Source organism: Rhipicephalus microplus, chromosome X, assembly GCF_043290135.1.
Source record: "Rhipicephalus microplus isolate Deutch F79 chromosome X, USDA_Rmic, whole genome shotgun sequence".
In the NCBI taxonomy this organism is placed as follows: Eukaryota; Metazoa; Arthropoda; class Arachnida; order Ixodida; family Ixodidae; genus Rhipicephalus; species Rhipicephalus microplus.
Genome location: NC_134710.1, coordinates 369,578,673 through 369,604,636, shown reverse-complemented (window position 1 = coordinate 369,604,636; position 25,964 = coordinate 369,578,673). Strand labels below are relative to the sequence as shown.

Here is a 25,964-nt window from a genome sequence, read left to right as displayed (position 1 = left end):
AACAATGTTATGCCCCACCACAACCTATTTACCCAATACTTGCAGGTTAGGGCAATGAGAAAATTGTCACTTTGTTCACAGTAATAGGTAGCTTCCAACTCGAGTAATGATGCCTGGAAACCCTCTACTTCTAGAGTATGCAACACATCATTACAAGTTATATTGGGACCAAGTCAACCCGACATAAAGCCTTTAGCAGCCCCGTGTAGTTAGGGGTCCCCATGTAATTATGGATGTACAAATATTTTTAAATTTAGAACAACGAATTGAAAAACTGTCTATTCGATTCACTGCCCAAATCAAATAGTACATTCAAAATGCCAAAAAAAAAATTGAATTGTTTTTCATTATAATGAGCAGTGACAAAAAAACCAGAAAACAAAACTAAGGTTTTTTTTCTTTTTTCAACTAAATTACCAACGTACATGCAGTCTAAGCTTTTACGACACTGCAGACGCTATATTTATTAATGGAGGAAAGCATTTTACTTGACTCTTATTCAGATTTTACTATGCTACAGTGGTATTGCATTAACCAGTTTTGCCTTCATCTTTTAACAACAGAAGTTTGGGAATGCAACAGCATTTACCTTGACGAATAACAAGAGAAGCAAAAGTTGCATTTTTGTAAATTGCTCTTGCACACGGAGCTTCGCACATTGATGTTTACATGATGATTGATTTGTGGGGTTTAACGTCCCAAAACCACTATTTGATTATGAGAGACGCCGTAATGGAGGGCTCCGGAAATTTTGACCACCTGGGGTTCTTTAACGTGCACCCAAATCTGAGTACACAGGCCTACAACATTTCCGCCTCCATCCGAAATGCGGCCGCCACAGCCGGGATTTGATCCCGCGACCTGCGGGTCAGCAGCCGAGTACCTTAGCCACTAGACCACCGTGGCGGGGCAATGATGTTTACATGCTGCCGGTGCCAAGGCCCAAGCGGTGACACGATTTTTATCTCTCTCATGATGTCTTTAGTTTTACTTAGGTTGTTCGACTTAAAACTCTTCAGTTTATTGCCTCAATTTAATTTAAATGTGGTGGAAAATAATTTCTATAGTCAGTGCCATATACAAACATAGCTCAGTTATCACAACTCGGGTATTGTGAGTCTGTCAAAAGTAACTATTTTTCTTACACACATACACACACACACACGCACACGCACAGTGGAGCCCACATATAATGGCTCCACTTAAAATGAACGATACCCGCATGAGCGGCGAAATATACATTATTTCAATGGCACAAAATCACACAACGAACGGCATGTCTTCGATCGGTTACAGCGAATGGAGTCGGCACTACGAGAAACCCTTTCAATCACCGATAAGCCATCGGCGAGGTTCTCCTAGATACTTATTGTTCAACGGTGACCCTGTCTCCACACCCCTCTAGTTGCTGCTCTCCTAGACAGTTTTTTTTTTTTGTTGTTAACGCGATCCTCCGTCGTTTGTGCCCCCGCTACTCTGAGGATGCACGTTGTTAGACGAGGCCAGTGTTTTCACACTGCCACCGATCCTTCAAGAACCGGGCGGCGAACTATAGTCTCCCCAAAGTTTTTGATTGCTGGTTTTGTTACACTATCGTTGGTGTCGCCGGCCTGGAGTGACCAGACCACTAGCAAACATCGTGTGCGCCTGGGTCTTGTCTGCATCGGTGTCATATCTTTTCAATGGACGCGCATGCACTACCCCACCTACTTTAATAATTCAATATTGGTTCCGTTTTATGGACCTGTTCACTCTCCCTCCACACGCGCAACGAAGGGTAAAAACAACTCTTACACGGAGAAAATCGTGAATCAATGAAGTCGGCGGGGCCGCGCAAGCCCGCCGGTGCCACAATGCGAATCTTTGACCTCTCCGCACGCCAACCGCTCTCCCAAGTTTTCTTAAGTGCGAGTTGCGAATTTCAAGAACTTTTCAAGAAAACTACCCGACCTGCGGTCTCGCGTGTTTTGGTTTTTAAGGCCGCCTCCCCGCCACTCTATTGCAACTCCTTCACCTGTCTCCACCCGCTCCGCGATGCCAACCACGCTTGCTCGAATTCAGAAGTTCCTTTTTTGGACTAGAAACAAGCCCAGAGCAGTTCCAAGCATGCTGGCTTCTACATCGCGCATGCACATCTTGACCGCTGTTGGTGAGCGTGTGATTAGGAAGGATGGTGGACGCACTTTTTTGTGCTGCGCAACCAATCGTTGAGACCGCTTGGCTTGGCATAATGCGTGCATTTAGGATAGGTGCCACATTGTCCAGCGCTTGCTCATATCTGTTGAACACCTGGCAGCTAACTTGCCGCTTCGAGTGTCCTTTGTGGGCTGCGATAACAACTACATGTGTGCGAAACTGTTTTCGCGAGCCTGACTTCGTCGACGTCCGACCTCATGCCGAGCCTGAAGCTTCTGAAAAGGACCTCTAGCGGCGATTTGTGGCAGTGCATCATCCCCATGGGAGGGCGTGCGGAACATCTGTTACGCTAACTTTACTGCAGCTGATAATAATGCCAACACTGCAGAAATGTGCACGGATGAGGGCATTTTGAATAAAGCACATGGCAAGAGCGATTTAGAGGAATCGGATGGCAAAAACGATGAAACTTTGGAGCCGGTGCCCACACATGTTTGAAGCAATAGACCTCTCCCTGTTTGTAAACAGTGTGACGTCACTGCGGGCAGCCCGGCCACCATAACCTCTCTGGGAGCAGGTGCTGGTTGGCAAGAAAGTTCCACTGCCGGCATCTTTCTGCCTATAGAGCTGCGTGTCTGCATTTTTTCGACATAAATTTTTACATTGCTATGTTCTAAAGTCACAGCTTTTGAAAGAAGGGAGTCGCGGAAGGGTCACTGCTCATAGTGTGGAAATTTGCTCGTCGTAAACGAATGGATGGAGAAAGTTTATTTAGAGTAGTAAGAGACATGACTAGCACGCAGTGGGCTTCACCCACGTAGATGGCAGCCATAAAAAAAAATATCTTTTTCGAAAGCGGACATTTTGAATGTATACGGTGACTGGCACTTCCAGAAATATTTGCATGGCATAGATGTAAACACATTCTATTTCCATCGTGGCATGTGCAATGCAGTTTTAAATAAGGTACAGCATTGGCGGCAGCATGGTTTTGAGCTGCCGTGTGCGACATTCACAATTCTCAATCATATTCTCAATCATTGGGCAAAAGTCTGATCGGAGATGAATAAAAAAAAATGAAGCACTTCTTGCCGTGCGTTGGACTGAGGTTAACATATCCTCATAAAAATTAAAGTGAAATTCTGCCACTGCATTTCTCAATAACCCAGTGAAAATTCATGTGATGTAAAACCTGACCACTTAACTATTATCCGGCACAGTAACCTTGCTGCATTCGATACCTATAACGTGTTTTCATACCTACAGTATTTACTCGCGTAATCCTCGCACTCGCATAATTCTCACACCCCCCACATCACCCAAGAAAAATACGATTTTTTTTTTCCCTCGAGTAATTATCGCACCCCCGAAAACTGCCGCAATAATGTCGTCTGCTGTTTCCGCCACTGATAATAGCGCGCGCCATCTAGCGCCATCTCTTAAGCATCAGGCATACTATATCACGAAGATTCAATCCAATTTAAGCCAAGCCGAAGTGGCCAGTGCGCGTTGCGGCGTGTTTGTATGTTGTGTCGGTAATCTTGACACGTTATGGGGCGATAATGAAGCTACACGGCTGCTTCAACTTGCAAGTGATAGGTCATGCGCTAAACAACGGCAACAGGGCTGCCGGTAGGCCCTTCAGATTCTACGAGCTTTGTGTTCGCTACTGGTGCCGCTACTCGTGACGGCAGCTCAAAGCCACCAAGACGCGTTTGGGCCTGCCGGGTGCCTAAAACTGGGGTTGATGCTAAACTTTATTTCTTCAAAAGGAAACTGTGGACGATTCTGTTAAGTAGCCATCAGCCCAATACTGACGTCCTACGCTTACCTTTTGAGGGCTCCTGTTGAGCGACGAACGCTCCCGCTACGCTCGCAACGCCCACAAGCTTCACGTATGGTATGCCGATTCTAGACTATTTACTTCCACTTTTTGTGTCTCAAATAAATCTTGTCTTGTGCTGAACCTCTGCTTTTCATGTTGAGATAAGTTATAATTAGTACTTCTTAAAGCTTGCTGTAAGTTGCTGGTGTGATAATACCAATTCGCGGCCACTTCGTTTTCTCTTTCGCACTCTGCATTTTCGTGGAAAGTTTTCCCAGCGTAATTCTCGCACCCCCCAACTTTGCACCCGTTTTCTGGTAAAATAAGTGCGAGGATTATGCGAGTAAATACGGTATATTGCTCCTTTAGGCTCGATACACAAACTTCTAATGCGCATTGTCACTTCATAAGGGTCAAGCAGTAAAAGTACAAAGTAGATAAGAAACAAAAATCTCCAATGTTTCCATTAACACGAATCAGGTATCCAATAATACAAGTTATAGCCGTGGTGAAGCGTGTATGCAGATTTGGAAACGCTATAACATGGTTATAGCTCATGCGTAGTCGTATATATCACCCGGAGATCATGCACTTTTATTTTTATTCACACCGCGCACACACTGAGATGTATCCACTCGCAGATGATCGCGTCAAATGAACTCTTACCTTGACTAAAATGTCAGATCGTGAAGTTCCATCGACAAGCGGTTACTGCAACCGGCCCACAACGAATACCAGCGTTTTCGCAAACAAGACGCATCACGTTATTCACACCAACGTTTCTAGAAACGATTCACACTGCAAACACCACACACAATATTCCCAGTTTCACCGTCTGTAAAGGTGAACCAATATTGTCGATGCCTGTAAACGCACACTACACGCAATAATCAACGCTGCAAATTTTCGTAGATGATGCCGCTGTTCCTCGCACAGGCCACCATGTGTTCACTTCTCCGAGATAAACAGCCAGCTAGCGTGGCAAATAATTCATCATGCACTTTGCCACACACTTAGACGTTCTGCGACAAATACCACATCTGATGTTGCCACTGTGAGATCAAGATTAAGCTTTCAAAAAAAAAAAAAAAAACTTGCCCCAAGCACCGAGCGACTGCATCCCACTCAGCCACCGGTGGGAGTGTTTTGCCAACCATTGTCTTACACGTGCACCAGGACCTCACACTGTGACGTACCCCGGTAAAGGTCTATTGGCTACATTAATAGCTTCAGGCCACTTGTGTATGCCACGGGCCGCGGTGAAGAGCACGCTGGTGCTTTAAATAAGGTCGAGACCATCTTTATCGCTTATGATTAGAGACCGGATTATAGGCAAATGCCTATTTTGGTCCTTGCATTCATATTGTGCCATTTTGATATATGAACATGTGACGAAGACAAACAAATGGTTCATCGTACAGCCATCACGCCTCCTGCGTCACAAACATGAATTAGAGATTAAAAAGGCCTTTTATGGTGTTTTTATAGTGCCTATAAATGCCCATTTTAGGTGTTCGTGGCTAAATGCCTATAAGTGCCTATATAATGCCCATTCTGGGGGTTTGTGGCTAAATGCCTATAAGTGCCTATATGCCTATTTTCCAAATGAGCACCTATACGAGTTCTATTCAAGCCCAAATTTTGTTATCAAGCATGGTGTGAATTTGTGATTCATGTAAAAAAAGGCAACATTGATATTTCCAAACACTATAATTTTAATGAAGACAAAGCTGACATGATGCGAGCGATTGGAGGAGGAGCATCATGAGCGCAAAAGACGCTATTTCTGCAGCCCTAAATAGAAGCACGTCCCAGCATCTGCAAGGGAGGGAGGAGAGAGAATTACAGATGGGTTAAGAAAATAAAAGTGACGTCTATGGCCAAGGACGTGGCAACCGCCTTCTACAGGCAGCTGTCCAGTGACATGAAGGAACTGAAGAACCGCCCTGAAAACCTGGGTGTTGCGGTGGGAAAGGAAAAAGCAAGTTTTTTTGGGCAGCCACAGGTAGCTGGAGAAAGAATGAAAGCCATGGAGGGCCACTGATGGAATCTCTTGTTGATTCAATGGTGGCACTACAAATTGTTATACATTATACAGCAAAGCCTTAGACAGGTGCCGGCATGTTTATAATAAACGGTGTATTTAGCTTACATTAACGGTATACTTGAATACGCTTGTTCCGTATGAAATGCCTTGTCATATGTCTTTAAGCGACAAATATGAAAAAATACAGAACAGGGCTTCAAGGTTTGTTCTAAGCCATTACTGAAAAATGACAGCTGTAACAATATGAAAAATGAACTAGCATAGGAGTTACTATAATCGCATCGAATTAAACTGCTGTTAGAGCTCCTATGTCAAGCATTTCATGATAAAACTCTCATTCCGAAATGAATGTACCTAAACAGTACTCTTCGAGCAATGGTAATTAAAATATTTCAATGTCATATCAGATATAAGTTCACTATTAATTCGTTTGTTGTTTCACGACAGAATGAAATGGCTTATAAAAAGAACAAAGTGTGTTTTGTCAATGAAGGCGGTTTTTTTAACATTGTAGCCCATCAGCTGCAGTGCCTTCGGGTAAAAAATGTGATGGGCACACGGCCTTTGTTTTTGTTTGTAATTTACTTTTTAAGTTAGACATATGATTTGATTGATTTGTGGGGTTTAACGTCCCAAAACCACCATATGATTATGAGAGACGCCGTAGTGGAGGGCTCCGGAAATTTTGACCACCTGGGGTTCTTTAACGTGCGCCCAAATCTGAGCACACGGGCCTACAACATTTCCGCCTCCATCGGAAATGCAGCCGCCGCAGCCGGGAATCGAACCCGCGACCTGCGGGTCAGCAGCCGAGTACCATAACCACTAGACCACCGCGGCGGGGCTTAAGTTAGACATAGCTTAAAAAGTATTTTAGATATAGCTAGCATTTAACGAAGTTCTGATGAAGAGCATAAGGTACGCGACGTCAGCTCACGAATCTCAATGTAAAGGAGCGACATAAGAACAGGACCATTCCTTGCTAGGGGGGCGTCCCTCCCTAGATCTGGGGGTGCATGCCCGTGAGAAGGGCAAGTGGCATTTATTAGATATTGAGCGTTTTTCTGCGACAAGTAATTTTGCAAATCTTAACAGGAATGATCCAGATTGCCCAGTGCACCATTCCACTTGTCAGCTCTAAATGAGCAAACCTGGTGAGGGGCCGTTTAAGGTGTTCACCGATAGGGCAGAAATTGGTACTACAGGATTAGACCTAGCATCACTTTCTTCTGGGATATCAGTGGTCTGGTTATTTGCTCTTGCGCCTGACCTTCCAAGCCACAACGAAACGAAAGAGACCCAGGAGAGGGTTAATTGAATGGTGGACACTTGCGCAATGCTAGACAACAAACCGAATGACCACATACTGCGAATCGCGCGGAAAATGCATGGTATGTTCAATCGTTAGTACATTTCTGTACTAATTTTTTTTGTAATAATTTTTTTTTGCTTTTGCCACAGATACAAGTCACCGACGTAGTTTTTTTTGTATATTTCAATTTTTGTAAAAATTTATTTTGCTTATAATTATGATCTTGAGGGCCTGAAACGGTGTTTTACCTGCCTGTCTTTGGCGCCTGAAGCACACTTTTTTAGTGCCTAAAAATCCGGTCTCTACTTATGATATTCAAAACGCTCGCACTGCGGACTTTTTGAGGGGAAAATATGTGTTTTCATTTGCAATTTTCTTTTAAGCTGCGTTTCATTTACTACGAGCTTCGGGATACAGCAAACGAATGCCACATCACGCTCGGGTTCTTTATAAGCAGGAGCGACATATATGAGATATAACACAACGGGAGCGTTGTCAACAAGGATAAATATATTTATTTCCCAACAGTTTCGGGAGGAGTCCTCCCTTCATCAAGGGATGAGTTATACTGACATGAGCTTCCAAACTTCGTTGCTGCCGCGTCCCTCTCGCCTTGAAAAATGTTTGCGAGAGTGAGAGGGAACTAGAAAAAAAAGGGGGGGGGGAGAAAAAATACGAAAAAGAAAGAAAAGAAAGAAAGTAAAAAAGAGGAAGAACCACTGTCAACACTGAGAACGAAGCCAACTGTCCGTCTACATCCACATACGGTTCATATCACGTGCTGTTCAGTTCTTGACGTGTGTCGGGTCACCCAAGATTGTCCACGCGGTGCTGGGAGGGTCCGTGACGGCGTGCATAAAGAAAGGGGTTTCCCCGTAATGGGTCGGTCGGCGGGCGGCGTGCGTAAAGGAAGGAATAGACATATATATATATATATATATATATATATATACACATATATATATATACACATATAATCAGGTGTAGTGGTAATGTAGTATCCCGAACTACTGACACACATGTCATCCAAACTGTCTTCCGTGTCCTTCTCGTCTCCGTGTCGTCGTTTTGTTCTCGCGCTATAACTATCGTCATGCCATACCAACTAGCCCAAGCTGCCACACTTCTGGTGTCTCAAGCCGCACGACACTAATTCTAGAATACACAATGTTTGTTTTATGCCATCAGTAGTGGAAACCAGAGCTGAAGAACCACCAAACTTGTCTTACAACCGATACTGCCTTCTCCGACACATGGGGCCTATGGCAACCTTCGTAGCATATATGGCGCTAGAGAGAGAGAGAGAGAAATGTTTATTTCCACCCGTCTAGAATGACGGGTGAGGAGGCTTCGGCCTCTGCCCCAAATCATCTCCCTACCCATCGGCCGGAATCCCTTGGGACTCGGCGGCGGTCAGGGCGAGACCGATGACTTGACGCTGTGCTTCGACTTCGCGGCTGTGTAATAAGGCCTCCCAGGATTCTATGTCTCTACTTCGATCATTGTAGGATGGGCAGGTTTATACCATGCACACTAAACCTGCAGTGTTGTTGCAGTAAGCACATCTGGAGTTAAAACACTTGCAGGTGCCATTTACTGTACAGGTGAGGGTTCGAAAACACCTCAGTTAGCAATTTTCCCCGTATAATTTCTTCCCTTTTTGTTCAGCTATTTATCCGCCTTTGGATGAATCTTACGGTGGAATTTATAATGTGAGGTGATATCCTGAAACGTTCGTAGTTCATCTCTTATGGAGAGGGGCTGCTCGAGCGAAGGCGGCGGGTCAGTGTGGATCGACCGGAATGCGAGCCCTTGGGCGATCGCGTGCTCCTTCTCATTCCTTTTCAGACCTTGATAAGCTGGGGACCATATCACTGAGATTTGCTCTGCAGGTACTGATCCTTGTCTTAAGAGTTTTTGGCGGCTGTAGCAGAGATTCTGCCCATATCATAGTTTTTATTGGGTGATCAATCACCTGTGTGCCTTTTTGTGCTATTGCCAAAGCAATTGCAAGTTCTTCTGCCTTTGTGGTGGTTGTGGTGGTGGTTGTGTTCTTAGAGGTGCAGCACGAGACCAGGTCCCCGCTTTTGCATACCACTACCGCTGTGTATGCTCCCCTTTTGTATTCTGCAGCGCCTGTGTAAAGCACGCCAGATCGACTTTCGTTTCGCCTGCAGGGCTACAGATCTAGCTTTGCGTCTGCCTTTGTGTAACACCGGATGCAAGTTTTTCAGCAGCGGTGTGAGATCTGTCAAGCACAACCTCACGATTTTAGCTGTGCATAGAGGGTGCCCCACTGCCACTAATAGTGCATATGAAGTATAAAAGTTAGCATTGTTTTCATACACTTGTTTTTTAGATACTTTATATGGGGCACAACAGTTAACTTCGCATCCATGATTACCCCCAAAAATTGATATTCCGTTTCTACAGGTAGATGTTGACCCTGCAGATCAATGTCGGGATCAGGGTGGAGGCCTCTTTAACGGGTAAACACGACGCAAGTACTCTTTTGTGGATTTAATCTAAAGCCATTCTGGTCTGCCCACTTGACCCCTTTGTTCAGACCAAGCTGCACCTGCTGTTCAGATTGCACGATCTAAATCCTATTTGTATATATCATCAACATATACGCAATAAAAGATACTGGGTGGGATGGATAGGTGCAATGAATTCATCTTAACAATGATAAACGTGCAACTGAACACTCCCCCTTGGGGCACTCCGGTCTCCTGCACAAACTGTCGTGAGAGGACGGTGCCCACTCGTACACTGTAAGGTAGCTTTCTATTACATTCAGCATTACACCACATAGGCCCAATTGTGAAAGGTCTTTGATTATTCCAAACCGCCATGCTGTATCATACCTTTCTCGATGTCGAGGAAAACCGAAAGGAAGAATTGCTTCTGCGCAAATGCTTCGCGAATCTGCGACTCAATACAAATTGAGTCGTTCACAAATTGAATCCCGCGAAACCTGCACTGATATGGGTCGAGCAGTTTGTTTGATTCAAGAAAATGTAACAGGCAGCAGTTAATCATTTTTTCAAAGACCTTGCACAGACAGCTCGCTAGTGCTATAGGCGGGTAACTAGAGGCAGACGATAGATCCTTCCCCTGTTTGAGAAAAGGGATGATAATAGCCTCTTCCCATGCACGGGGAATTTCACCAGAAGCCCACACAGCGTTTTAGAGACCAATAAGTGTTTTTTGAGCTTTATGAAGTAAGTTTTTCAACATATCTTATATTACGCGGTCAGAACCTGGGGCAGATTTATTACAGCCATTCAGTGCTGCGTGCAGTTCTGCTAGGCAGAAAATTTTGTTGTATCCTTCAGTTTTCGCACTTCTACATTCTATGTTCTGTCGTTCTATTTGTGTTTTGTACCTTTGGAAGCTTTCGGAGTAATGGGGTGAACTGGATACATGTTCGAAATGCACACCCAGGGAGTTAGCTTGGTCTTCCAATGAGTCACCATGTATGTTTACCAGGGGGAGATAGAATGTTTGTCAGCATTTGATTCTAAAAACCTTATCCCATAATTTAGCCTCACCTGTGTAGAAGTTGATGCTTGAGATAAAGCTCTGTCAGCTGTCTCTTTTAGATTGCCGGCGGATTTTCTTGCCCTGGGATTTTGTGTGTTTGAAATTTATTAAATTTTCGGCCGTAGGGGAGTCCCGCAGTAGTTCCCATGCTTTGTTTTGTTTCTTTCGAGCCTTGCGGCACTTTTCGTTCCCCCACACACGTCGTTTTCCTCCCACATTTTTTACTTCAGATAGACATTGCGAAGCGGCATCATTTATAAAAGCAGTGAAGTATTCAACAGCAAAACAATTCCTAATGAAGACATGTTGGCCCACGAGAGAGTTGCAGTGAGAGTTTGGTACTTCTCCCAGTCGCCTGTGTCGACCTTCCACTGGGAAGCTGTGGTGTAAACTGGTACTCTTTTGCTGTCCTCAAAACTATGAGGAAATGATCGCTCCCATATGGGCTTTTAATAACGTTCCAGCTAAAATCAGGTAAACGAGATGGTGAGACAATGCTAAGATCAATGGATGAATATGTTTTGCTCGCTAAGTTAAAATATGTGGGTTCTTTTCTGTTCAACAAATATGCGCCAGTAGAAAACAAGAATTGTTCTATCAAACGACCTTGGGTATCAGTACAAGAGTTGCCCCACAAGCCACTGTGTGCATTAAAATCGCCAAGAACAAGACAAGGTTCCGGTAACTGATCGATAAATGACGAATTCCTGCTTGTGCAACTGGTACTGTGGGGGTATCTAGAGCGAGCAAATGGTTACGAGACGCTTTAAAAGGACAGCTCGAACGGCCACTGCTTCCAGAGGTGTTTGAAGCTGCAGACATTGACACGCTACACTTTTGTCTAATATGATGGCAACACCACCAGATGATGCGAGCGTATCATCCCAATCTTTGTGGAAAGTGACATGTTGTGTGAGGAAGTTAAGTGTGGTTGATGTATAGGTGGGTTTCTTGTACGCACAGCACTTTTGGGGTATGTTTGTGTAAGAGTTCATAAAGATCATCGAGGTCCCTAAGAAGGCCTTTCGCAATCCAATGCATAATTTGTGTTTCCATAGCGAAAGTGGATTGATGCTTTGTGTACAAATAGAGAAAGTGCTGCGGTTCAATTACAGGGCCCTTTCCAGGCCCTAAAACGCGGGGTTTATCTTTTTTGGAGCGTTCGATGACCGGTCGCCGCTCCTTTGGCACTGAATGCGCCGTTAGAACATGTGTCGTGTCCATTGGCTCCTGTGAGGCTTCGGACACCCACTCCAGCGAGCGAGTCTCGCATGAAAGCCTCGCCACAGAGGACAAGGTTCTCACACTCATCAGCCCGGAGGCTGACGGGGCTGCCTTTGAATCCAGGCTGCGTTGGCTATTGCCAGTGCCAGCAGAGAGTGAGGACAGTGAGGCAGCATTGGCTGTGCCCACCGTGACGGGTGGTGATGGTCCTGCGCTATCTGTTCGCACAGCGCAGGCTTTCACCGATAGTTGCTGTGGTGCCAGCAACCCTGGGGTAGCGGGGCTTTCCTGCTGGGTGGGTGGAGCAGGACTAGTTGCGTCCACCACGGGGGCGGAAGCCATGGCCGACAGCTTGCCTAGCATGGGCTAGGCCGGTGGCAAAGGTCTGTGCAGCGCTGTCCGGTGCACCGCAGCAGCATAAGATATGTCATAAAAAGATGCACACAGTCTTCTTGATTCCCTGAATGAAATTTTTTCCTTGTGTTTGAGGGTAATAATTTCTATTTCCATTTGCTATGTAGGGCATGCTCTAGAATATGCGGCATGCTTGCCTTCGCAGTTTGGGCAGTGGAGCAGATTGTCACAGTTGTCAGAGGAATGTTCGTGGTTTCCACACTTGGAGCAGGTAAGTCGACCTTTACATCTCTGTAAAGCGTAGGCACTTAAAACACCTACATGGATTTGGTATATATAGGGTCTGACTTTTGTCTTCGTGTATCCAGTTTGAAGAGAATATGGCAGGACAGTGGAAGCGAAGGTAACAAGCAAAAATTTTGAGGCAGTTTCTCTGTTCTCCCGTTTGATCCTAATTCTTTGTACGTAGATTACATCCTGGTCCTTCTATCCTTCAAGCAGCTCTTCCTCACTCAGGTTTAGGAAGTCGTTATCGGAGATCACTCCTCGGACTGTGGTCATTTATCGATGTGGGGTGACTGTGATTGCAAACGTGCCAAATGCAACAAGGTCCGAAAGTTTTTTGTACTGCTAAATGTCGTGCGCTTCAAGCAACAGGTCTTCGCTAGTGATTTTAGTGGTTTTATACCCTGGTCCTATTGTGTTAGCAAGACACTTTGCAACAAGGAATAGAAAGATGGTTCTGACGATTTTTCCGGTATCTGTGCAGTGTACGACATGAAAGCGGGGAAAATTTTTTTTAGGCTTAACAAAAAAATTTGTGCGTTTCATCAGTGCATCCTCTGTTTCCAACAAGACGATCAGGCAGTTTTGGAAAGGCATTGAAAGTCATAAATGTATGATTTTTATTCAGTGGCCACACCAGCCGCCCACCCCTGAGCCTAACATGGGGGCGCTGTGACACCTTATGAGAGCACAGACGCCATCTGTACGTGGCTACTATAACCTAATATGTAACGCCCAAGGAAGGACATATACACAAGGTTAACTCTCGCAGCCAGGTAAAATGGAAATAAGCAGAAGAGAGTAGTAGACAGGAAAGATATAAAGTATGAGCCAAAGACGAAGATGCACGGAGGTAGAAACAGGAAAGGGCAACTGCCGATTTCCTCTGTGTGGGTCAGCCTAGAGGTGCCGTCTACATGAAGCCAGGGCCAAAGGGGTGTGTTGCCTCTGCCGGGGTCCGTAAGGGTCCAATCACCCAGCGTGGGCTCAACCCCAAGAATCCCCTTTTCCTTGGACACGCACACCTAGGCGTGGGAGAGGTCAAAACCCCCGTCAGCTCGGGTCCGTGGTGTCACTACACACCAAACACCTGCTTGCATAGACGCCCCTGTGGGGAAGTAGTACGCGACGCTGCGATAAGTTATGATGACTACGTGTAATTTTTGCAATTCGCTACTTGCATGAATTAATGAAAGTTCAAATATTCAAACAGACTAACAAAATCTGCACACGTTCTAATATTTTTTTTACTGCAAATCCAGGGAGAGGCGAGACTAGGTCGTTCGTGTTTTCGCGACGTGCCAGCGCCAAAACGCTTGGCATATTTTTGGTGCATTGCTCCTTACAACAATCCCAGTAGTGTGATACTATGCATCGTGGTAAGGATAGATGAATCATGCCAGCCTCTCAATCATGCGGGTCCATCCCGCGGAAACAAGAAGTACACTGTAAACAACGCCTAAACGACACTAGACACCTTGCGTGAACAACCTGGCTTTGGCATGTCACGCGCACGTACACTAGTGTGTGCATAACACATTGTACGCACAATACACACAAGCATTTCATGTTTTGGTTTACGATTCAAAGTGCCAGATCACTTGCACTTCAATGGCCCCTAAACCAGCCAAAGGTCAAAATGCAGTTGTGGAGGGAAAGCTGTGCGCGAGTCTACAATGAACACAAAGCCGTGAGAGTTGTTCGAAACAGTGACTAACTTCGCTATTATTAGCGAAGTTAGGCGCGTTTGATTATTGCAACGTGACAATCACTTCTTTCGCTCTTTCTTATGCTACCTTTTTTTTGTATCCTTTCCCAAAGCCGTTTTGCCCTCTCACCGAGTGCCACTCCCTATCACGCATGGCATGCTGTCTGTGCTGTCTGTGTGTGGCTTGGAGAATGTGTGCTGCAGGGAAGTGGCACATGCAGGCAACACAACGAACAGCGAGAAGTGCGACAGCTGCTTGCAGCCTAACTGGAAATCTTATGTTTCTGCTCGACAAATCACAGCAAGATTTGCAGCACGGGTCAGAGATTCAACTTGTTGACATCACACAGAGGTCAGAAAGGCATAAAAAAGGAGGAGGAATTGCTCCTTTTGCTCTTTCCTTTGCTACACTCTCCTGGTATCCTCTCCCCAAGCCGTTCTGCCCTCTTGCCGAGCGCTCTACTAATCTCATGTGGCCTGCAGATGCACGTGCTGTCTGTGTGCGGCTAGGAGAACGTGCACTGCAGAGAGGTGGCACACGCAGGCAACACAACGAAAAGTGAGGAGTGCGACAGCTGCTTGCAGCCTAACCAGAAGTCGTATGTTATTTCTCAACCTATTGCAGCACGATTCCCACTATGAGTCAGAGATTCAACTTGTCAACATCACACAGAGGCCAAAAAGGCCTGGAAAGAAAGAGGAAGTGTTCCTCAGAATTTGTTGTGCATTGGCAGCTCCTAGCGTTGCCATGTGTGGCATAGTTGCCATGTTGGCATAGCACACAGTGCACGTGTTTACTTGAAATGTTTGAAAAAATATTGGAGGAGGTTTAAGGGCCTTTTCAAGCACAGTTAGTCTCAAGTGCATTCATGCTAGGCGGTGTCATTCAGGAGAGAGACTTCACATGAGTGCAAGTGGCACAGTGATATTTACATACTGTTTGTGGTTCAAGGACATATGGCAGCACTGTGCACAAATAGCTAGATTTCTTAGCCTGACAGAGGATGGAGAACAGGATCCATTTTTCATGTAAGCTGCACACTGAATGGCATGGCAACTCATAACAAAACAACAGTATGAAGTTGAAATATTTTAAACGAAGGCAGCTGCTTAAAAACATAATAGAAAACAGAAGGCAGAAGTTGCGTCTCTCCACTCGTTTACTGCACTGGAAAGCATCACCATCCACAATGGAAGACCTAAAACCACATCTGAAAACAAAAACTTTCTCGAAAGCAGATTGCTTATTCATGCCTGTGAATATTTAGTCATGTTAATACCAGACGCAACAGTGCAAGTTTGACAGCTCATAATATTGTACCAGTAATTACATCAATGCTTCGTGCAGTGGGAGAAATAGTACTATCTAAATGAAACCTAGCAGACGTTCAGGAAAGCAAAAAGGAAAAAAAAAGGTGAGAAAATGCTCAAAGCCATGACACAGCGCGACTTCAATTCTACCCCCTTTGTCATTCTCCGCAGTGTCCATTTTAGGGCATTCATTTGGATGAAAAAAATAAAGCGATCAGAATTTGAAATGACCTGATTAACGAACTCTAAAAACGTCTGTGGCACAAGATTCGTGAGGTGATGAAATCCATTGGAGAAGTCATTAGACAAATACTTAATTAAAGAGTTGCAAGGCTCCTTAAAAAATTAAAACATTACTTTTTGGATAACTACTTCTGGTATAAACCAAAAATTTCTTTCGGAATGGAGGACCACTTGAGAAGGTGCCATTTTTTCACATGCATTCTGCCAGTATTTGTTTAGTTCGAAGGGTAGTAAATTTTTTAAAATAAGCTGATTCTTTTAAGGTATCGGAGGGCCACCAGGGGGACAGGGAGTTCGGATGTGCCTCGCATCAGCTCCGCGGAAAGTTGTTTGGTCTGGTGGAAATTGTGCAGTTACAGCAAACAACTCCTATAATCGCCTGCCTGAAGTTCTAGGGATCATCTAGACCACGAATTCAGGACTGTGAGTACGTTTTGGGACATTTTATGGCTATTTTGGTGTCGACTGCGTCTCCGCCCAGCAAAGCCTAACGCTAGCAATGAACAAACGCGGCGGCTCGGCGGTGGCCGACGCTCCCGGCGTTCGCTTCAGAGCCCCGTTGTGGAGACGCGACGGCAATGGAGGTGACCACGGAGGGTACTGAAATTACCCCTGAAGAATTTAGAACCGCTGACTGAATCACGAAAGTTGGAAAACATGTTAAAGAGCTGCGTGACTCCGCTAGAGGTGAAAGACAGGGACGCCAAGATGGCAACGCCCGGGCAGAAAGTGGAGCCGAGCCCGGCGAAGACAGGAAGAAGACGGCGGCTGCGAATGCAGCATACAAAAAGCTGGGGCACAAGATCGCGGAGCACTCGATTGCGTCGTACCTACCGCGGTTGCCGGCGAACGACTACAAGATAATCATTCGTCCGAAGTGCGGGCTGGCGCTCACAAAAATTCCGAACACCAGGCTCAGTGAGACGGTGCGTACGGCAGCGCAAATTCCGTGGATTAAGGGACAAGAAAAGGAAGTGTTCATTGTTAATGACAAGCAAGGCACCCCGATTTTCAGCACTCCAGACATAGACACTGTCTGGAAGGTGACCAGGATTAAGTCTTGATTATCAAGATTGAAGGCAAGAACTACGACGTCACGGCGTACCTCGCACCGCACGAGGATAGCGGGCGGGGTGTGGTGCGCGGCATCGACTCGAGATTGTCAGTAGAGGAACTGACAGAGGCTTTCGGCAACTCAAGGAACCCGCCGATACTTGGTGTTAGGAAGCTGGGGAACTCAAGTTCAGCGGTCATCTTCAAAAATGAGACAGTGCCCAGGTGGATGTACTGTTACGGCGTACCACTGAAGTGCGTGCTTTATAAGAAACGATACGAGGTGTGCTACCGATGTGGCCAGCTAGGACACAGATCGGACGTGTGTATCAGCGACCATGTTCGCTGCCGGGGATGCGGAACGACAGCTCCACCCGAGGACCATGCATGTGAGCCCAAGTGTAAGCTGTGCGGCAAAGGTCATCTGACAGCAGATCGGAAATGCAAGGAAGCTTTCAGGACCCCTTATACAATAAAGAAGAGACAGTGGGAGGCCTGGCGGCGAATGGAAGGAGAAGAGCGGAAGGCGAAGGACGCCGATCCACAAACGTGCAGAATAAGAGATCAAAGAACGGTCCAAGAGCCGGTCGAAGCATCGGAGAGGGTCAAGAGGAAGAACAGGTTCCTTCCCAAGACTACCGCAAAGACAGGAACGAGAGCTGCCACCAATGACTGGTCCAGTAAACGAGGGGACTTCCGGCAGTGCTGTCCTCAACAGTGGGAGACCCACGTCGCCGAACCGCAAGGTGGGTTAAGGAGATAGGGCCTCCCAGGATAAACGCGATGAAATGTTAACCATTAAGGAAGAAAATCACATGCTTAAAGAGCAGCTAGCGATGATGAGTCGGCAAATAGAGGAGCTTCAAATAGCTATTAAGTCGTCTAACATAACACCGGTTTCCTTACCACAAATGCCAAAGAATCAAAATATAAAAAGGCCGGAGGAGCAGAGCGCTACTCCGCCTCCAGCGAAAGAGAGGGCAAAAGAAGCGGAAAAGCCCGTAATAGATGAGAACGTAAAAACAGTGATAGACATGAAAATAGCACAACTGGAGGCAAACATTGAAGCCAAATCTACCCAGGACGATGAATGGCGTAAGGCCTTCGAGAAACGAATGTTCGAGATGTTTCAAAATCTGACACAGCAGTTGCATCAGCGGGATAATAAACTTACCGAGGAACTTAAAACAGAATTCGCGAAGAGGGATCGGGCATGTGAACAGCTCGCCCAAGAAGTATTAGGCAGACCGATGAATCACCTTAGTGGCAATCATGGCTCACAGATTCAGTAAGAACACCGTTTGGCAATGGAACTGCAGAGGCTTCACGCGCAAGCGTGTGGTTCTGCAGGAATTCCTGAGGAAAGGGGATCGACCAGATGTTATAGCTTTACAGGAATGTGGGAGAAAGGAGACATTGTGGGGTTATAAATCCTAAGTAAGCGAAGGCACGAGTACGCAGGTGGCCACCCTGGTCAGGCGAAACGTTACGGCGGTGCAGCATGACATTGGTAATGCACACATCGACCATGTTCTCATAGAACTAATACCCCAAAGAAAGAAACACGCTAGCTTGTTCGTATTAAATATATACAGCTCTCCCAGACAAAGGCGATGCGACTTTCGGGATCTTTTTGCTTCTACGCGACGTAAGAGTAAGAACAACCCATTGCTGATCGTCGGTGACTTTAACGCTCACCACACGGCATGGGGATATAAGCAGGCTTCAATTAAGGGCAGGAAATTGTGGGATGACATGCAAACTCATAATCTGGATTTATTAACCGACCCGTTGCAGCCAACGAGGAAGGAAAATAGTGTCGCGGTTGACACCACACCCGACCTTACTCTGAGAGGAGCGGCACTAGTGCCACGTGGTGCAACACAAACGAGGACCTAGGCAGTGATCACATGATCATAGAAATAGTGGTAGAGGGAGGCCCGGCAACACCTCGGAAACGAAGGGTAGAGGCCGTAAATTGGGACTCTTTCAGGGACCTCAGGGGTAACCCGACTCCCATTTCAGACATTGCCGAGTGGTGCGATCAGGTGTTACGTACTGTTAAGGAAGCCACTGAAGTGGTGGAAACCGAGGAGGACAACGAAGTGGTAGACACGAGATTAGTAAATCTTTGGAAGAAAAAGAAAGCTTTGGAAAACCGACTCCAACAGAGGAGATGGGATCGGAGTATCAGGAAACAAATAGCGGCTTTAAACAGGCAAATTGGAGAACACGCCATCACGCCCACGAAGCAAAGGTGGCGGAACGTCTGTCAGGAGATGGATAGGAATATAAGTACATCTGGGACGTGGCGGCTTCTTCGTCACCTTCTAGATCTGGAGAGCACGAAGACAGCGTCTAAACAGCAATTGGAACGGATGGCGCACCAATTTGAAGGCACTAGGAAGGAACTCTTAGAAGAAGTTCGGAGCAGATACATAAATCCCGCCGAATCCGAACCTCTCCCAGATTATGGAGGACGAGAAAACGCAGCCTTAGACGCCCCTATCTCCCTGGCTGAGGTGCGAGCGGAGATTAATCGGCTAAGGACTAGATCAGCGGCAGGGCCAGACAGAGTGACTAACAAAATGCTCCGTAATTTAGACGATAGGTCTATCGCTAACCTAACAATGTACATGCAGGAGTGTTGGGAAAAAGGGACGATACCGCAGGAGTGGAAACTCGCAAATGTAATTTTCATTCCTAAACCGGGTAAAAAACTCCGTTTTGAGAATCTTAGGCCGATATCGTTAACGTCTTGCGTAGATAAGCTCATGGAGCATGTCGTTCAGACGCGGCTCAACAGGTACATGGAAGACAATGGTATGTATCCGGACACCATGATCGGTTTTCGACCCCGACTATCAGCGTGCGACGTGATGCTACAGCTCAAGGACCAAATTATAGACAAGCCAAGGCGAGACACAAAAGTTATCGTGGGGTTAGATGTGGCAAAAGCATTTGACAACATGAGGCACGTATCGATCTTGGGGAATCTGAGCTCCCTGAACGTCGGAAAGCGAGTTTATGACTACGTCAAGGACTTCCTTTCGAACAGGACAGCCACTTTAAAAATCGGGGAAGAATCTATCGAGGACATTAAATTAGGCAACAGGGGGACACCTCAGGGCTCAATGTTATCACCCACCCTTTTAAACATTGTGATGTTGAAACTGCCTGAACAGTTAAAGAATATTGAGAATTTAAATCACACCATTTACGCGGATGACATAACATTATGGATGACAGTGACGGCCAAATTAAAGGCTCTCTGCAAATCGCCATTGATAAAATCGTGGAGTACCTGGAGCCCAAAGGACTTAAATGCTCGGCCGAAAAGTCGGAAGCACTCTTCCTCATGCCCGCCGGAAAACGGCGGCTCCACAACAGGCCTGAAGTGGACATCCACTTGTATGTTAACGGCACAGAGATCCCCGCGGTCGACAGTATCCGTGTTCTTGGACTAAGGATTCAGGCGAACCGTAAGAATTCTGAAACTCTTGCTAGGTTGAAAGCCAGTTCTAATCAGACATGTCGTCTCATCAGACGAATCGCAAACAGGCATGCTGGGATGAAGAAGACGAACCTTCTTAGATTAGTGCAGACCTTCATAATAAGTAGGATAGTGTACGTGGCACCTTATTTAAAATTAAACCAAGCGGAGCGGGGCAAACTCGACACCATTATAAGGAAAAGTGTGAAAGTCGCGCTCGGACTTCCCCCAAACACGTCAACTGACAGACTTATGAAGTTGGGGGTATCTAACACACTCGATGAGCTAATTGAGGCTAATTGAGTTCAGCGCGAACGGCGTCACGATGTTTCGCATTCGCATCGATTTCTTCCTTCGTTAGGGAACGCGTCCGCAGATGAAGCGACGGTCCACTCACGCTCGATGGCGGCACCGATTCAGACGAAATGCTGGGTCCAACGATATCAGAAGCACTCGGTGTCACACTGGATGGCATCGATTCGGAGCACGTGTCGAGCCCGGCGATCTTGGAAACACTCGGTGCATTTGCGGCTCCAGCCACACTCGATGTGTCGGATTCTCGACTGGCGACAGCCGACAACACAGTTCCGTCTCTGCAAGCGTCTAGGCAGTCGGCACCCGCAGCAGAATAGCGGAATTTCGATGATCGTACAAGCCGCATAGCGCGCCTCCGCGCACCGGACTTCCGCACTGACTTCGGCTTCGTTGCCGGCATCGCCCGCAACAACAAAGACGAAAGGCACAGAACTAGTGCAAAAAGAAAAAAAAAAACGAGACAAAATGATCGAAAAGATGGCACAAGGCGAAGAGCGGCTCGTAAGCAGACGTCTGTCGAGGCGGACAGAGCAGAGAGCAACAACAAAGCGAGCGCGCTGGACGCGCCATCGAGAGGAGCGACCGCCCCCGCTGCTACACAGCAGCCAATGGCGGGCACGCTTTCTCCCGCGAGATATGAATGCGCTGCTATAGCCAATCAGCGCTCCGCATCGCATCGCGGGAAAACGCCAATAGCGTCTCAACTGTGCTGCCGACGCCATTTTGCAAGGCGGCGAACGAGCAAGAAAGAATTCACGGTCAAAACAACACCAAGATGGCGCGGGACGACCGCATGGTCCGGGAACGGCGCGCGCGCGAAGTTTGGTTTGATTTCGGGATTTGCGCCTGTTTTGGACACCGCGGTGGCCTCGAAAATAGTATTTTTTTTGCACTTTGCGGTTGAATTAGGTGCTGATAATTACAGAATAGGTAGTTTATGAGACATACAACCCAAAAATGTGGTTTTTCAAAAACCGACTTTTTCGCGATTTTTCGGTTTTCAAGGGCCGCGTCCCCCCTTAAACATGGTAGGAGTACCCAAAGAGCAGGTTCTGCTTGTCTGGGCTCCAGCTCACCAACGACTTAGAGGGAACGAGGAGGCTCATTCCGTCGCCCGAGGTCTCACCTACCGGTCGACCCCTGGAACTTCCCAAGTTACCGAACAAAGAAGCGAGTATATGCGCACATACCATAAAATCGTCGCACACTACAGGCTGAATCGGCAAGTATACCCGAGAGCGGACAACTCGCGAAGTAAGAAAAACGAGGTTTTGTGGCGAAAGTTACAGACCGGGGTTTTTCCAAACCCCGCACTTTACAGCAAGTGGCACCCCGCAGTTTTCCAGTCCCAGTGTAAATTTTGTGATGAGGTAGCGAATTTGGTCCACATGGTGTGGACATGTCCAAGTCAGAACGATGGTTCTCACACTTTAGAATCCTGGGAGGCCCTGCTCTGCAGCCCAGATCCCAACGTCCAGCACGACATTATCAGTCAAGCCCTTGCTGCTGCCGCGTCCCAAGGGATTCCGGCCGACAGCTAGGGGCGACGGGCCATGCCTCAACAATTGACTGACTTTTTCATAAATTTCTCTCTCTCTCTCTCTCTTTAAGGTATCACTCAACACACTAAGCCCCACAATATTCTGGGGCCTATTAGCCACAAAAATAAACTGATTACCTCAAAAGCTTGCGAAACTTATATTTGCACCGTCTACTTGTACTTGTACCGCGAACATATACTTGTACCGCCTTTTGTGGTGCACACAATGATCCAAACGCAGGCTTCACACACAATTCCAAGCACACAACTAATTAACACTTATTTTGTGTCATTGCTTAAGCCCAAATGTGACCTACCTTCATAGTGGAACTTTTTCTCTCGCTCACGGCCCGTGCTAGCATGCCTCTGTTGCAAAGAGCATAACTTCCGCCAAACTGCAACAGCTTTTTTTTCAAATCTGCCTTTCAGAACGTACGCAGACTCAGCATCGTCGCTGTTGAAGTCCACTTCTTTAAGACTCAACTTTTTTATTACTTTGTTATATTTCTGTAAAGAGAAATGCAGCTGCAATCAGTCTTGGCATGCCAATAGCAAGAAGCTTTGATAGACAGCACCAAATTTTCTCGGCATACTAAAGTAAATAACAGGGTGTATTTACACATTCTTCCTGTGTCACAGGCAAGTATGGTGATGGTAGCAATCAAGAATGTTCACACCCACTACAGATTCTGAAAACTACTGCACCAGTGCGTGCCCATATGCACTAAATTCAATGTAAATGGAAAGGAGGTTAATCTGTTTTTTATCAATACTCTAAACAGCATATATTGTTTTTCTTCTAGACCATCCATCTTGAAAACTTGGTGCATGTGAGCTGAGAGACACTACTTAGGTACGTGCAGGGTGTTTCTAGATAAGGACAATTAACTTCCCAACTCCCAACTATTTTTTAACTTCAATGAAATGGTTTCATGATATAGCAAGATTCCTCCAGACATCAAAACACAAAATTATTTTTCAGCATACATCATAGTTTGAGAATGAGAAAAATTAGGACTAGGTGAGAAATGCAGCAACAAAATATTCCAACTCTGGGAGAATCAGAAATGCATAAATAACTTCTACACTTCATATTGGTTACAGTAACAATCAAGAACTTAGTAACTGAAGATGAAGTATGCTTGGTAGCTTGAGCAAGTTTTCAACAGGAAAAAAAAAAGGCTTGTGAAAAAGAGATTTCAGGCTATTTATGTGTAGCGTTTTCTTTAGGGTGTGGGGTGGGACTTCTTTTGGTAAAATAAAAAATAAACTTTAGAAGTCTGTAATCTCCTAAAAGAAAATTTATCTTTCAGAAAAGAAATCACACTTGGGCATTTGGTATTAAAAAAAAAAATACTCAAGGTCATGATGCACAAGTGCCATAATTTCTTTCCCCGGTGCCATCCCTCTTTACTTAGCTTACAAGTGCGCTTGTTGGGATGAGAGAAGAAAGCAATTACAGCCTGCAACAAATATCTGTAACTCCGTTTGTATGGGACAGATTCTAAACATTTTAGAGCAATCGAAAAACCATTCGATGGCTTCTTGGATAAGTATTCCAGGGCCCCTTTAATGATCTTTCCTGCTTATAACTTGGAGTATGATACACTTGCAGCACAGCGACCTAACATCTCTAGTGAGTCAATATTTATGTTATTGTATAAGATGAACACTACACTTCAATCAACCTAGAAAATAAGCTGGCTTCAGGAAAGAATTGTCTTTAACAGTCGCTGAGTAATCTATTGAATAGCACAAACCCATTTATATGGCTTTAAAAAACTAGGAAGAAGCATTCAACTCTGCCAAGATAACAGCAGTTTTGGAGGCACTGTGTTAGCAAAGAGTACTCAAAACTTATGCAAATACCATAGCCAACATCTACAAAGATTGCACAGCTTATTTCCCTCTTCACAAGAAAAGCAAACTGTAATAAAGTAAGAGGTCAGAAGAGAAGGTCTTTTTCATGCTGCTAATTGCATGCTTAAAAGTATCTAAATGACAAAATTAAGGACAAAATAGGAATAAGGACTAACCAAAAATATTGCAACAAATTCTATGGCAATGATAGAAACAAAGTGCAAAAAATTATTTAAGACTAAACTGAGTAGCCATTAAAGCGAAACTAAGACATTTTAAAAGGGTTCTGAACCATATCTCCAGATTGGTGAACAAACACAATCTACAGACACAGTGATGAAAGTGACATTTTGCTTTTTGGAGCAGATTCTGTTACAGAAAAAATTGTGCTTTGGAGCAGGCTCAACAAGTGTCTCCGGAGCAGAAAAAAATGCCGTAACTTAGTCTTCCTATTGATGTTTTTTGGAGCAGATGCATGTTCCCAACGACTCCTGAAGTCTAAAACATCACTTAAGCATGTAATGAATATCCAAAATTATTATTAAACATGCCATATGCTAGTATACAGCTAGTATACAAGCCATATATCAGCATTATTGGCATAAATCATGGGGGGAAGGGGGGAGGGTCAAGAGAGTTTGGACTTTTCTTGGGTTCAGGCTGGAGAGGATACCCCTTGCAAGTGTCCCGCTTGGGGTTTGGCATTAGCACGCGATATAATTGAGTTAACAGTGAAGTATAGCGTAATCAACCTTTTAAAAGGCTTTTTATCTTTTACTGCGAACCTGTGTTAAATGCCCCTCAGCTCTGTGAACTATGGAAATTGAAAAAAGGTGAAAAAAAGAGACTGAATAAAACAATGCGATTGCTCGAGCTGTGACCCCATGCTCGTTTTTTTTTAAATTTTATTTGAAAGCATGACTTAATAAATAAAAATGCATCCCATATCAAAATACAAATTGGACACCATGGCCTGATATGTGTCACCCCTTGAGATTTTTCTGGATTTACGCCATTGAGTGGAATACTAGGATGATAGTGTAAACTGGTTGCTTTCGGTTTCGCTTAGGCTCACGGGATGGTCCCATGGTTCAACTCTTTTTTTTTTTTTTTCGTTTGCCAACACCATTTTGGAGCAAGTTTGGAGCAGTTACTAGCAAACATTGCACTTTGGAGCAGCATTTCTCTTTTGGAGCAGTTTGGAGCAATTGGAGCAGCACATCCATCACTGCAGACAGCAAACACTGTTCTGAAGAGCTAAGCCGAATTTCGTAGTTGTGTGTGGCAAATTTACCGTGATAGTGCAAAGTTGCCACTTTCTGTAGTGCTTGTCCTCACTCGCTACAAAGCTGTCAGTAGTTGCTCTATTTCCTAATTTAGCAGATTGCTGCCATTGGCCAATATCTGACAGAGCAAGAGCCGCGTTTAGTTGAAATATGTTTGTTGCTACAACACCGTTGCTGTAGTTGAATAAAGAAGCTCAAGTAAGAGAAACTTTCATTGTAAAATTTGACATGACACATTTCCGAAAGAAGACGATCACCTCCTGAGCACTGTACAAGTGCACACATTCAAGTTCATTTTCCGCTGCGCTGTCTTTTTGGCATTGCAGCCTTTGTGCCTTATTTGCTTCAGTTGGGTCTGAATGTCATTTGTGGCCTCAAACCTTACAAAGCTAGTATGCAGTCCCAATTCTCAACGCTGCGACTTTA

General features: G+C 45.5%; 1 protein-coding gene across 8 annotated transcripts in view; it reads right to left on the bottom strand.

Moving 5' to 3' along the window:
• The window catches only part of LOC119161096 (death domain-associated protein 6-like), a 180,777-nt gene that overhangs the window by 89,050 nt on the left and 65,763 nt on the right, over positions 1-25,964 (bottom strand). For all 8 annotated transcript variants that reach the window (XM_075879958.1, XM_075879957.1, XM_075879960.1 and 5 more), the window contains one exon: positions 22,710-22,899. In XM_075879958.1, the coding sequence (XP_075736073.1) occupies positions 22,710-22,899 (190 nt within the window). The remainder of the gene's footprint in view (positions 1-22,709; positions 22,900-25,964) is intronic.